The 15,384-nt window shown below is 41.2% G+C and overlaps 1 protein-coding gene across 1 annotated transcript; it reads left to right on the plus strand.

Moving 5' to 3' along the window:
- Nucleotides 1–902: 902 nt before the first annotated feature.
- On the plus strand, nt 903–3,787 carry LOC149170411 (uncharacterized). The gene is made up of 6 exons (XM_089425569.1): nt 903–1,797; nt 1,887–2,081; nt 2,322–2,447; nt 2,816–3,138; nt 3,273–3,603; nt 3,729–3,787. The coding sequence occupies exons 1-6, from the start codon at nt 903–905 to the stop codon at nt 3,785–3,787; spliced, it is 1,929 nt and encodes a 642-aa protein (XP_089281695.1).
- The last annotated feature ends 11,597 nt before the right edge of the window (nt 3,788–15,384 follow it).

Raw genomic sequence — 15,384 nt, forward strand, 5'->3', positions numbered from 1 at the left:
CTCAAGTCGAAACCATAGACCTATAGAAAAACAAACCCGAAGGTTAATATACAAAGCGAGTTACAGGAAATAAGCTGGGGGCAATCATACCAAACAATTTGAGAAAAGAATTGTTGTAGCTTACCTGACCGGACATAGCCGAATTCGAGAAGTAGAATCATCACATATGGATTTGTAAAATTGCAGACCGAAGGAGCAATGTTGATAAGTAACATTTCTAGTGGGAGGATAAACTGAAGCATGGAAGGGTGTTGTTACCTGTTCGAGCCGTCGAGCGACCACCGGAGTTTTCCCTGAGTCCATAACCGTTAGTGAATTCATGAAACAGAGATTGAAAAACAGTGAAAGATGCAAGTGGGTTATACTAGAACAGTAGAGCAATAGCCTGAAGCCATTCCTTGACGGGCAAGTAAATTTTCAACAATATAGTTATAGTTGAAATCATAGTAGCCAGGAACTTACCAGAGAAAACGAAGTCACATAAGCACGTCGGAGCCGGAGTAGCACCGACACACCGGGCAAGAACATCCATGAGTCCACAGCCGAGCTGAAGGGAGAAGGGAATGTTCATACACACCGGAAGACACCACAGCTAATAGAACAGTGACTACTTGACAGAAACCCTCACGGAACCTTTCAACGGCAGAGCCATCCAAAATAGTGAAAAGACCAAGCGATAAGGATTAAGAGTGAGGCAGGAACCAAGCCCGAGATGTAGGGTGAACATTTAATGCAACAATAACTCGCAACTGCAACCAACAGCGAAATATCCACGGACTATCTCCACGTAGACGAAGCCATTTAGTAATAGAGCACGTCATATTGTGCGATCACGTGGACCAGCAGGCCAGTGTTGCTGGGTTGCACCAGAGTGGTATCATAGCATTAGGTTGATTGAGAATATGGAGGTAGGGCGACGAGGACGAGGCCGAGGTGCTCGCAGATTGGCAGATGAAGGGTTGCGAGAGGAAATTAGAATCCTTGCTGCCCGTTTGGAGGCAGTAGAGGCAGGTAGGAGGAGAGATCCAGAAATGGGCGATGTCAGTGAAGAGGAAGCGGAAGTAGCAGCAGATGGACCAGAGGGAGAATCTGCAGAGGTGAAACTGCTGAGGTCTGTTTTACTAGCAAGCAGTAAACCTAAGCCAGAATTTCTGCCATACAATGGTAGCCTGTCTATCGATATTTTGTTGGATTGGATTAGCGAGATGGACAAGTACTTTGAGTGCGAAGAAGTTGGCGAAGACCGTAGAGTCAAATTCGCGGTGACGAAACTGAAGGGACATGCAGCTCTATGGTGGGACAGTGTCCAGAATGAGAGGAAGAGATTGAATAAGACGCCGATTAAAACTTGGTCAAGAATGGTGGCCAAGATGAAGGGCAGATTTCTACCAAGGGACTATCAGATTGCATTACACAGGCAGGTACAGAATTTGAGACAGAAAGGATTGACCGTAAAGGAGTACACGGAGGAGTTCTACAGAGTGAATTTGCGAGCCGGATATACTGAAGATACAGCAGAAAGGAAAACCAGGTATGTTAATGGGCTGAGGATGGAAATCCTAGATGAAATAAGTATTTTATCCCCAAATAATACCGAGGAGGCATATCAAAGCGCAATAAAAGCAGAGGAAAAATTACCAGAAGGCAGAATGCCCGGAGAGGACGAGGGGCCAATAGAGGGAAAGTTCAGTCCTATGGCAGGGGCCAGACTGCTAACAACAGTGAGGAAGCTATCAGTTCGAAGACATCAAGAACAGCAGATAGAGGAGACAGTACGAGGGGCGGCAGATCGTCCCAGTGCGGCAGAGGGAATGGCCGAGTAAGAGGGGCTGGTTATCAATGTTATAGATGTCATAAGTGGGGCCACCACTCATTTGAGTGTCTAGAAGCAGATCCAGCTGGACAGCGGGGTGCGTATGTGGCACAGCCGGAAGAAACAACAGCACTCCCTCAGGAGACGGAGAATGCTCCAGAGACAGGAGAACCTTTGGTGCTGCATAAAGTGCTATTGAAACCAGTCAATGAGGACACTGAACAGACACAGCGGAAAGCTCTATTCAGGACAATTTGCAAATCACGAGGTAAGTTTTTCAAATTAATAATTGACAGCAAGAGTACCGATAATTTGGTGTCCACGGAAATGGTGGAAAAATTGGGCTTGAAACACTTAAAGCATCCCAATCCGTATAGAGTTTCGTGGCTGCAAAAGGGCCACCAATTGTTGGTGGGTGAACAAAGCGAGGTCAAACTTCAGATAGGCAGATATAAGGACAAAATTGTCTGTGACATCATGCCAATGGATGTGTGTCACATATTATTAGGCAGACCGTGGCAATACGATAGGAAGGTAACACATGATGGAGTGATGAATTGTTATAAATTCGAGAAGGACGGAATCAAGCACACGCTTGTGCCTATCAGAGAAGAGAAAGGAGCAGTTGAAACAGGTGAAACCAGAGCATTGCTGGTGGGTGGAAAACAGTTTTTAAAATAGGTAAAAGACAGTGAGGTAGGTTATGCAGTGGTCAAGAAAGCCAGGACAGTTCTGTTGCACACAGAAATATCAGACTTACCCATAGAGATTCAGCAAATGTTAGAAGAGTTTGTAGACATAGTTTTAGATGACTTGCCAGACAAGTTGCCCCCCAAGTGGAGCATTAGTCACCACATCGATTTCATACCCGGAGCTAGTTTGCCGAATAAAGCAGCATATCGAATGAGCCCTAAGGATAATGAAGAAATCAGAAAACAGGTGCAGGATCTGTTGGACAAGGGTTTGATAAGGAGAGCTTAAGCGCTTGTGCTGTACCAACAGTCCTCGCTCCCAAGAAAGGAGGGGAATGGCAGATGTGCACCGACTCAAGGGCCATTAATCAAATTACCATCCGGTACAGATTTCCGTTACTGCGAAAGGATGATATGATGGACTATTTAAGCGGGGCAACTTATTTCTCACAAATAGATTTGAAAAGCGGATACCATCAGATTCGGATACGAGAGGGGGATGAGTGGAAGATGGCCTTTAAGACAAATGAAGGGTTGTACGAGTGGCTGTTCATGCCGTTTGGGCTGAGCAATGCGCCCAGTACATTTATGAGGCTCATGAACGAGATGCTGAAGGAGTATATTGGGATGTTTGTGATAGTTTATTGGATGACATTCTTATTTTCAGCAGAACGAAAGAAGAACACCTTCAACACGTGCGTAAGGTACTAGAGAAATTACAGCATAACAAACTGCTGATAAAATTGAAGAAATGTACTTTTCTGCAGAAGGAATTAATTTACTTGGGGTTTGTGGTAGCAGAAAATGAACTGAAGATGGATCTGGAGAAGATAGCGGCAATAGTAAATTGGCTGTCTCCAAAAATTCTATTTGAAGTACATAGTTTTCACGGATTGGCAAGTTTTTATAGGAAGTTCATTAAGAATTTCAGCGAAATTTGTGCACCCATGTTAGATACCATCAAAAAGGCCAGCCAGCCTTTTCGGTGGACAGAAGCAGCCGAGAAAAGTTTCCAGTTGTTGAAGAAGAATATTGTTGAGAGGCCAATCCTGAGGCTACCAGACTTCCAGAAATTGTTTAAGGTACATTGTGATGCCAGTAGGACAGCAATTGGGGTTGTACTCAGTCAGGAGGACAAGCCGGTGGCATTCTTCAGTGAGAAACTAAACGAGAGTAGGCAGAAATACTCATCATATGATAAAGAGTTTTATGTTGTTGTACAGGCATTCAAACACTGGAGGCATTATTTATTGGGGAACGAATTCGTGCTATTTTCGGATAATTTTGCACTACAATATGTAATGCAGCAGCACAAACTCAACCACAAACATGCCAAATGGGTAGAGTATTTGCAGAGTTTTAACTTCGTACTGAAGCACATTAGTGGGCAAGCAAATAAGGTGGCGAACGCATTGAGTAGGAAGGCTTTACTTCTGCAGGAAAGCACTATACAGGTGCTGGGTTTTGATCACCTATGGGATCTATACCAAACAGACACAGATTTCAGAGAAGCCTATGAGGCGTGCCAGAAACCTTTGGTGAGGAGTAATAGTCCTTGGTTGGACTACAATTTACAGGAAAAGTTGCTATTTAAAGGAGGACAGCTGTGCATAGCTGACTGTTCGATGAGGGAGAATATTATTCGCAAGAAACATAGTGGAGGATTGGCCGAACACTTCAGCATGGATAAGACCCTTGAGCAGCTTAATCACTTTTATTTTTGGCCAAAAATGCGACGAGATGTACAACGTTTTGTAACCAAATGCAAGGTGTGCCAATTGGCAAAGGGACACAGCCAGAACATAGGACTTTATGCACCGTTACCCGTCCCAAGCAGGGTGTGGGATTCCGTTAGTTTGGATTTTGTCTTAGGTCTGCCGAAGACACAGCGAGGATATGACTCAGTAATGGTAGTGGTGGATAGATTCTCAAAAATGGCACAATTTATACCTTGCCGGAAAACTAGTGACGCCACCCACGTGGCCCACTTGTTTTTCAACGAGATTATCAGGTTACATGGACTGCCCAAATCCATCCTTTCGGACAGAGACGTGAAATTCACGGGACACTTTTGGCGTACCTTATGGAAGAAGATGGACACACAATTGAGCTACAGTTCTGCATATCACCCGCAAACCGACGGGCAGACTGAAGTTGTAAACAGAAGTCTAGGAAACCTGTTACGTAGCCTAGTCGGAGAGAATTCACGGATATGGGACCGGGTGCTAGCACAGGCAGAGTTCACTTACAATGACTCGCATAACCGCAGCACAGGTTTCAGCCCCTTCCAGATTTTGTATGGCATGCATCCTCGCGGAGTGCATGAACTCCGGGATCTTGGACTGCAGGAATGATGAAGTGTGGACGGAGAAGATTTCGCTAATGCGATGAGAGACTTGCACGAACAGGTGAAAATAAAGTTACAGGACAGCAGCTTAAAGTACAAATAGCACGCAGATCTAAAGAGGAAGGAAGTGCAGTTTGAAGTGGGGGACGAAGACCTCGCACACTTACGCAAGGAACATTTCCCTAGGGGTACGTACAATAAACTGAAGTATAAAAAGATAGGGCCTTGCAAAGTTCTGCGGAAGTTTTCAGCTAATGCCTACGAGATACAATTGCCACCCGGCATAGGCATCTCACCTATCTTTAACGTAGCAGATCTGTTCCCATACACGGCTGACCCAAAGGAAAAGGAGGAAGACACACCCAGACAGTCTACACGGCGTATCCAGGAAGATGGAGAAGCTTGGAAGAGATAGATGCCTTACGTTCAACCACCCGAGATCGAAAGCATCCTCGAAACTCAGGTGGTTAGACGAACTCGACGGAAGGACTACATGCACTACCTGGTCAAGTGGAAAATCCGTCCAATCGAGGACAGTTCGTGGCTTGATGCCAGGCAGATCGCTCAAACAGGAACTTCGGTCGAGAAGCTCATGGGTTGGAGCCATGATCTCTTTTTGCCCCGGGAGCCTAATGGAGGAGCATCCAGTGTTGGAAATAATACTGAGAGGGGGGGTGAATCAGTATTATCAAGTTCTTTTAATAAATCTTCCTTATTTATTCTTTGAATTATTTTTGCATGTCAGTACCATAAAATAATGAGCATGAACAAAGAAAACAGATAGTCACACCAAAGAACACAAGATGTAAGGTGGAAACCCAATGTGGGTGAAAACCACCTGCTGCAATATGTCTCTATCTTCTTTCAAATTAGAAACTCGTTTTACAATGGTTTTGTACTGGTGCAGTCCTTTACCAGTACGCAGGCTGCAACCTGCAGAGAGCTACAACTCTCTCTCGTTTTCCAGTCTCTCCTGGAAGGGAGCTACAAACCCCTACTTCTTTTCTTTCAAGGACCACTTTTCATAAATTTTCAAACTGGATCCAAGAACATCAAAAACCCATCAACTACACTTGCATCATCAATCTCTGATTTCACCAAATCCAACCCGCATACAGATCTGCAAATATTTCCTTATAACTTTGCAGTTGTTACATCAGACATACCCAGATCATAACATCTGTAAAATAAAACATGCATCAATAATTCAGACCCAGATTATTAGATTTATAGATCAAGTGTATGCCACATATCACAGATCAAAATCATATAGAGATACCACTATTCATCAATAGAACTTATCCTTCTCCTTACGCTCAAGTTCCTTCTTCATTCAGATCCAGATCTGCACCAAAACCCAATCACAATATTCCAGATCTAGCACTTTATCAGATATTCGATAATTCAGAAGATGCTTTGCCAAATGATCTCCTTCCTCTTTTATAGTCTTAGGCCTTTCACAATACCACGGGCCAAAACCATAGGATCAAAAAAACTGTTGGACTAATACCATGAACCAACCATGAAAGTACGTGAGATCAACACTTTTGGATGCAATACCACGGGCCAAAACCATAGGATCAAAAACTGTCGGACTAATACCATGAACCAACCATGAAATTGCGTGAGATCAACACTTTTGACGAGGTACCATGGTCCAAAACCATAGGTTCAAATACCAAGGACTAACTACCATGGACCAAAGGTAAGTTCTCCAACATATACGCGCTTTTCCTCATAGGTTCAAATACCAAGGACTAACTACCATGGACCAAAGGTAAGTTCTCCAACATATACGCGCTTTTCCTCATAGGTTCAAATACCAAGGACTAACTACCATGGACCAAAGGTAAGTTCTCCAACATAAAAGTGCGTGAACTTTTTCTCTACATGAAATAAACTTTTCTCTGCATAAAAGTGCGTGAACTTTTCTCTACATGAAATAAACTTTTCTCTGCATAAAAGTGCATGAACTTTTCTCTACATGAAATAAACTTTTCTCTGCATATAAGTGCGTGAACTTTTCTCTACACTATAATTTATTATCTGAGATGAGTGGGTTGCCATCAAGTACAACATATGTATCATAATGCCAACAATCTCCCCCTTTGGACTTGATGGCAACAACAACCAATCACTCTCCCCCTTTGACATCAAGGGCAAAGGGTTATGCTCCCCCTAAGAACATGCTCCCCCTGACTATAAACCAGATCTGCAAAGAAGAACCATAATCCATGACCATGAAAGAGATAGAGACGTATTGCAGCAATATTCAGACCAGCATCCATGATCTCCTTCTGTACTTCCTCCATAATGCCAACAATGCATGATATGCTCCCCCTGAACCTGTGCCATTCGATCTTTGACCAATCCGCAACCCAGCACATGTACGCATATACTTCAGATGAACCTTGCATACAACCAACAATCAGAAGAGATTCAACAACAAGATGATGCATCAACAACCCCCAGCTTTTGCCTTAGGTATTCAAAGGTCTTCCTAGGCAATGGTTTGGTGAGTATATCAGCAACCTGTTCCTTAGAAGGAACATACTCCAACTTGACCTTTTGTTCAAGCACTTGTTCCCGGAGAAAGTGATACTTGATTGGTATGTGCTTGGTTTTTGAATGCTGATTGCACTTGTATTATCACATAAGATGGAGATGGGTGGTGTACAAGTGATTTGAAAATCCTGCAAGGTCTGCATCATCCAAAGGAGTTGAGTGCAGCAAGATGCAGCAGCGACATATTCTGCTTCAGCTGTAGACAAGGCAATCGAACTATGTTTCTTGCTGAACCAAGATACTAATCTGGAACCCATAAAGAATGCACCACCACTTGTGCTTTTCCTATCATCCACGCTTCCAGCCCAATCTGCATCTGTATAAGCATGAAGTGTGAGATTTGTATCTCTAGGATACCATAAGCCATAGTTTTGAGTCCCTTGAAGATATTTGAAGATTCTCTTTACTGCCTGAAGATGAGTTTCCTTTGGATTTGCCTGAAATCTTCCAACTATTCCCACTGCATGCATGATGTCTGGTCGGGTACCTGTCAAATAAAGTAGACTTCCAATCATAGATCTGTAAGTTGGTTGATGCACTGCTGCTGATTCATCATTTGCACTGAGGTTACATCCTGTGACCATGGGTGTACATACTGGTTTTGCTTCTTCCATACCATATTTCTTCAAAATCTGCTTGAGATACTTGGTTTGAGACAAGAAGATCCCTCCTTCATTTTGTTGGATTTGCAAACTAAGAAAATATGTCAGTTCTCCCAGCAAGGACATTTCGAATTCTTTCTGCATCACCAAGGCAAAGCTTTGACTCATAGCTTCTTCATTGTTGCCAAAGATAATGTCATCTACATACACAACAAGTATCAGCAATTTGTCATTTTCAACTTTTATATAAAGATTGATGTCTGTTGATCCTTTTGAAAAACCTTGTTGATGAAGATATTTGTCCAAACGATAGTACCAAGCCCTTGGAGCTTGTTTGAGGCCATAGAGAGCCTTTTTCAATCTACATACAAGATTTGGATCATTTCCAAGAATGAAACCATCTGGCTGCTCAATGTATACTTCTTCTTCCAAGTCTCCATTCAGAAAGGCTGATTTCACGTCCATTTGAAATACTTTGAAGTTTTGAAAGCTTGAGAGAGCAAGGAACATTCGGATGGCCTCAATCTTGCAACAGGAGCAAAAGTTTCTTCAAAATCTATTCCTTCTTACTGCGCATACCCTTTACAAACAAGTCTGGCCTTGTTTCTAATTACTTCTCCATTTTCATTCAATTTATTTTTGAAGACCCATTTTGTTCCTATAACATTCTTATCCTTTGGTCTAGGAACCAGCTCCCAAGTGTTGTTCTTTTCGATCTGCTCAAGTTCTTCATCCATTGCTTTGACCCAACATTCATCTTTGCATGCCTCTTTCACATTTTGTGGTTCAGTGGAAGAGAGTAATGCCAAATAGCTTGAAGCTTCTGCAATTGTTCTTCTTGTTTGTACACCTGCTTCTTTCTGTCCCAAAATCTGAGATTCTGGATGATTCTTCTGAACATATCTGGATGGAGTCTTCTCTTCTATCCTTATCTGCTCCTCTGGTTCTTCTTGAGGTTCTTCTTCTTCATCATTCTGTCTTTGAGGATGGCCTTCATCTTCTTCGATATCTTCATGATTTACTTGCCTAGGAATGTATCCCTTCTCATCAACCACTACATCAATGCTGTCAACAATTCTTCCAAGTCTTTTATTATAGCACTTGTATGCTTTGCTGTGTGGAGAATAACCAAGAAGGATGCCTTCATCTGCTCTAGGTTCAAGTTTGCCAAGTTGCTCATCAGTATTTTTAATATAGCATTTGCTCCCAAAGATTTTGAAGTGCTTTACCGAAGGAGTCTCACCATACCAGAGCTCATGAGGGGTTTGAGTGTTGTTCACTCGGACGTTTGTTTTGTTGAGAATAATAACCGCAGCATGTGCTACTTCACCCCAGAAAGTTGCGGGAGTTCCAGATTCATCAAGCATAGCACGAGCCATTTGTTGGACAGTTCTGTTCATTCTTTCCACCACTCCATTTTGCTGAGGAGTTCTAGCTGTAGAGAATTCTCTTCTTATCCCATGTTCTTCACAGAAATCGAAAAATTCATTTGAGGTAAACTCCCCACCTCTGTCGGATCTAAGACACTTAATTTTGTATCCTGATTCATTTTCAACCAAGGCTTTAAAGGATTTGAATTTTTCGAATGCTTCATCTTTGTGCTTCATAAGTCCTAACCAGACAAACCTGGAGAAATCGTCAATGAATAATATCAAGTATTCTTCTCCTCGAGGTGTCCTTTTCCTGAATGGACCACATGTATCTGTATGTACTAGCTCAAGAGGCATGCTAGCTGATCCTTCCTTTTCCGGAAAGGTAGTTCTGGTTTGCTTTCCAAACTGACATGATTTGCATATGGTGTTGTCTGGAACTTTGATATCTGGAAGACCACGAACTGCCTGATATTTGCATGCTTTCCTTATTTGTGAAAAGCTTAGACGCCCCAACCTCCGGTGCCATAACCAGTGCTCATCATCCTTGCTCAGATAGCATTGTTGTTGTCCTTCTTCAAATATGTATAGATTATTTGGAGTTCTTTTACCTTTGATCACTGTTTTACCTGTATCAAGATCACGAACAAGACATCCATTTGATCTGAATATCACCTCGGTTCTTTGATCACACATCTAGCTGACACTTAGAAGATTATGTTTCAATCCATCAACATACAAAACATTTCCGGCTTTGACCTTTTCTTTTAACTGAGCAGTGCCTTTTCCTTTTATAGTTGCAGGAGTATCATTTCCAAAAGAAATTTTCTTTCCTTTTTCTAGAGCAGAATATGATTCAAGTTTTTCTTTATCACCTGTCATATGCTTCGAACATCCACTGTCAATGTACCATAGATTTTCCTGTCCCTCTGCATAAAATGCTATCCCACATCTTTCTGTTTGTGGTTCCTTTATTCTCCATGTTTTGGTGCTTGAGGCTTGTTCCTTTGTCTGCTGAAACCTGCTCCTGCATTCAAAATCTTCATGACCAAAGTTATTGCAAATAGAACATTCAACTTCATTTTCAAGAACCGAAAAGTTGTTATAGGTCCTTTTTGTAATCCCGGTCATACTTCTTTGTTTTTGAGCTTCTCTAGTCATGATCGTTTTATATGCAACACATTGAGCTGCTTTGTGACCAAAGTTATGGCAAGAAAAGCATTGTCCATTGAAGAAATTTCTTCGGTTATCAAATCTTCTGGCCAAACGATTGTAATTTCTATTGTCATTCATTCTTGAAGCAAATTGAGAGGATTTTACCTGTGGCTGGTTGTAGCTTTTGTTCATCCTTAAGACAGATTGCCCCTGATTTGCCTGATAGTCTTTGTTTGTAATTGGTCCCTGCTTTACTTGGTGATCTCCATTGTGCTTTTGCTCATTCCTTCTTGCTGCATCAAGATAACTCTTTGAGGTGGATGCTTGAGAAGTTTCTCCATTATAGCCCAGACTTGTCTTGTTTAGAGGAGAGCGTTGTACATTGATGATCTCATCCAGAGTTTCAGATCCTTTGACAAACTTAAGATTAATAGCCTTTGTTTTCTCAATCTCTTTTCTAAGACCAACAATTTCGCCTTCTAACTTTTCAAGATATTTTTCTTTTTCATCAATTTGAAGTTGTAGAGTATCAATGATCCTATTCTTTTCTTCTATACATGTCTTGAGTCTAGAAATTTCTTCACAAAAGCTATCCACATCTATAGCATCCATGTAATCATCATCTTCAAATGCCATTAAGAGTTTATAGTCATCACCTCGTTCATCTTCGTCACTATTTGATAGGCCATCACTATCTTCATGAGTGTAGTAGCTTTTCTTATTTGCAATCTGTTTCTTGTTCCATCTAGCAGGTTCCTTTCCTTTATCCTTATGAGGACATTTTGCAGCATAATGACCTACTCTTCCACAAGCAAAGCATTTAAAAGGTAACTTACCTCTGAACCTTCCAGTTCCCCTTTGAAGATTTCTGACAAAATTTGATTCTTCTTCTTCTTCTTCTGGCACGTGACTTGCTTCATAATAGTCTCCTTTGCCTAAAGCCTTGAAAGCAGCTTCTCTTCTGTCTGATGGACCTCCCTTTCTCATTTCATAAGCAGTTAGAATTCCGTGTAGCTGAGACATAGTAAGAATTCGTAGATTTTCCTTTTCTTCTATTGCAGACACTTTAGATTCAAACTTGGGGGACACTGATCTTAGAACTTTTTCAACCACAATAGCCTCTTTTATTTCTTCACCCAAGTTTTTCATGCAATTAACAATCTCATCTACCCGAAGGAAATAGTTAGCCACACTTTCATCATTATACATTTTGAGATTCTCATACTGAATCCTGAGGGTTTGAAGTTTAGCACGCTTTACCTGTTCATCTCCTTCGTAGCTCAAGACAATCTTGTCCCATATTTCTTTTGCGGATTTATATTGCATAACCTTCACGAATTCTGTTTGAGATAAGCATCCCAGCAGAGTATTGACTGCTTTAGCATTTGTTTCATATTTCTTCTTTTCAGCCGTATCTGTAGGAGTAGCTGAAGGAAAAGTGTAGCCTGTATCTATGATATCCCAACTTCTGTACCAAGAGATTGAAGATAGGCAGTAACTCTTACCTTCCAATAATTGAAGTTTGTCCCATCAAAAATTGGTGGCCTGATTGATGCTTCCCTCTCGTAGTTGCTCATGATGAATGATCTTCCTTCAAGCGATCAAGCTTCTCTGAAGGACCTGCTCTGATACCAATTGTTGGAAATAATACTGAGAGGGGGGGTGAATCAGTATTATCAAGTTCTTTTAATAAATCTTCCTTATTTATTCTTTGAATTATTTTTGCATGTCAGTACCATAAAATAATGAGCATGAACAAAGAAAACAGATAGTCACACCAAAGAACACAAGATGTAAGGTGGAAACCTAATGTGGGTGAAAACCACCTACTGCAATATGTCTCTATCTTCTTTCAAATTAGAAACTCGTTTTACAATGGTTTTGTACTAGTGCAGTCCTTTACCAGTACGCAGGCTGCAACCTGCAGAGAGCTACAACTCTCTCTTGTTTTCCAGTCTCTCCTGGAAGGGAGCTACAACCCCCTACTTCTTTTCTTTCAAGGACCACTTTTCATAAATTTTCAAACTAGATCCAAGAACATCAAAAACCCATCAACTACACTTGCATCATCAATCTCTGATTTCACCAAAGCCAACCCGCATACAGATCTGCAAATATTTCCTTATAACTTTGCAGTTGTTACATCAGACATACCCAGATCATAACATGTGTAAAATAAAACATGCATCAATAATTCAGACCCAGATTATTAGATTTATAGATCAAGCGTATGCCACATATCACAGATCAAAATCATATAGAGATACCACTATTCATCAATAGAACTTATCCTTCTCCTTACGCTCAGGTTCCTTCTTCATTCAGATCCAGATCTGCACCAAAACCCAATCACAATATTCCAGATCTAGCACTTTATCAGATATTCGATAATTCAGAAGATGCTTTGCCAAATGATCTCCTTCCTCTTTTATAGTCTTAGGCCTTTCACAATACCACGGGCCAAAACCATAGGATCAAAAAAACTGTTGGACTAATACCATGAACCAACCATGAAAGTACGTGAGATCAACACTTTTGGATGCAATACCATGGGCCAAAACCATAGGATCAAAAACTGTCGGACTAATACCATGAACCAACCATGAAATTGCATGAGATCAACACTTTTGACGAGGTACCATGGTCCAAAACCATAGGTTCAAATACCAAGGACTAACTACCATGGACCAAAGGTAAGTTCTCCAACATATACGCGCTTTTCCTCATAGGTTCAAATACCAAGGACTAACTACCATGGACCAAAGGTAAGTTCTCCAACATAAAAGTGCATGAACTTTTTCTCTACATGAAATAAACTTTTCTCTGCATAAAAGTGCGTGAACTTTTCTCTACATGAAATAAACTTTTCTCTGCATAAAAGTGCATGAACTTTTCTCTACATGAAATAAACTTTTCTTTGCATATAAGTGCGTGAACTTTTCTCTACACTATAATTTATTATCTGAGATGAGTGGGTTGCCATCAAGTACAACATATGTATCATAATGCCAACATCCAGCTCGCCATGACCGGGTGAAGTCTCAGCCAGGTTTGAAAGTTGTTGATCATCAGGATTGTTTTTTTTCTCTAGAGTCATCAGGTAGTTTCTTTTAATTACTTTTGTTTATTGTCAGAGTCGGCATGTTAGGTTGCAATTAGTTAGACATTTAGAATTACTGTGGACTGAACAGTAAATAGGAAATGGTTCGTTAATTTAGGGGAGAGATGACAATCTGCTTAGTTAAGTTATGTAGAATCAAATAGGTAGTAGTTATTAACCATAATAAGTTCGTTTAACTGAACCCTATGGCAGTTTTAATTAACTGCAAATCAACTATAACAGAAGGATATAAAAACAAAGATGTAATACGAAGGGAGGGTTCCGCGAATCCGAATTGAAGAAATAAAAATAACATTACAGAGACAGGATTTTCTGCCATTGTCCATCCAAAAGTATTATTCATTGTTCATTACTATAACTAAATTAATGTTTATGCAACAGTTTGATAAACGATAAACAGGGGAAGATCACGGGCAGCGTGATCCTGATGTTATTTGGCACACAGTTGGTGTCCAACCTGAACGGACATTCGCCTACGGAAAAGGGAATTACAGAAAGGAAAGGACGACCTGAGAATAGGACAAAACGACCACATAACAGAGACAACATTACACAGGAGACAACCAAACACAGAGGTACTTCCGTTACGCATTTTTTTGTACTATCGTGAATCAAATATCATCCATTGAAAAGAAAACTATTATCATTTATATTGTCAAATGAAACACATACATTGTTGGTTCTCATCTCCATAGAACAACCAAACCAAATACATAACTGTGACTGGCATTAGGGTTGAAACCCTCGACGAGGGTTTATATATATAACCACAAACATTCTTTCTACCGACGGCGTTGAAAACAACACAGTACAGCTACCAACAGAGACAAACTACAGTACAGCAATAATTACAGACAAACTACGACAAGCTGAGGCCACTATCCTACAAGACTTTTTGTATCTCGAAAGCTGGAATATTCAGGGCCTACCGAAAGGTTCTTCCTGTGGAATAGGAGACGGAAGCCCGCGCGCTCAAGTCGAAACCGTAGACCTGTAGAGAAAACAAACCCGAAGGTTAATATACAAAACGAGTTACAGGAAATAAGCCGGGGGCAATCATACCAAACAATCTGAGAAAAGAACTATTGTAGCTTACCTAAGCAGACAGAGCCGAAGTCGAGAAGTAGAATCATCACATATGGATTTGTAAAACTGCAGACCGAAGGAGCAATGTTGATAAGTAACGTTTCTAGTGGGAGGATAAATTGAAGCATGGAAGGGTGTTGTTACCTGTTCGAGCCGTCGAGCGACCACCAGAGTTTTCCCTGAGTCCATAACCGTCAGTGAATTCGTGAAACAGAGATTGACAAACAGTGAAAGATGCAAGTGGGTTATACTAGAACAGTAGAGCAATAGCCTGAAGCCATTCCTTGACGGGCAAGTAAATTTTCAACAATAAAGCTACAGTTGAAATCATAGTAGCCAGGAACTTACCAGAGAAAACGAAGTCACATAAGCACGTCAGAGTCGGAGTAGCACCAACACACCGGGCAGGAACGTCCATGAGTCCACAGTCGAGCTGAAGGGAGAAGGGAATGTTCACACACACCGGAAGACACCACAGCTAACAAAACAATGACTGCTTGACAGAAACCCTCACCGAACCTTTCAACGGCAGAACCATCCAGAATAGTGAAAAGACCAAGCAATAAGGATTAAGAGTGAGTCGAGAACCAAGCTCGAGACGTAGGGTGAACATTTAATGCAACAATAACTCGC

Source organism: Pinus tabuliformis, chromosome 4_2 (genome assembly GCF_031772625.1).
Source record: "Pinus tabuliformis cultivar Carrire ecotype Pingquan chromosome 4_2, CPIR1, whole genome shotgun sequence".
Lineage (NCBI taxonomy): Eukaryota > Viridiplantae > Streptophyta > Pinopsida > Pinales > Pinaceae > Pinus > Pinus tabuliformis.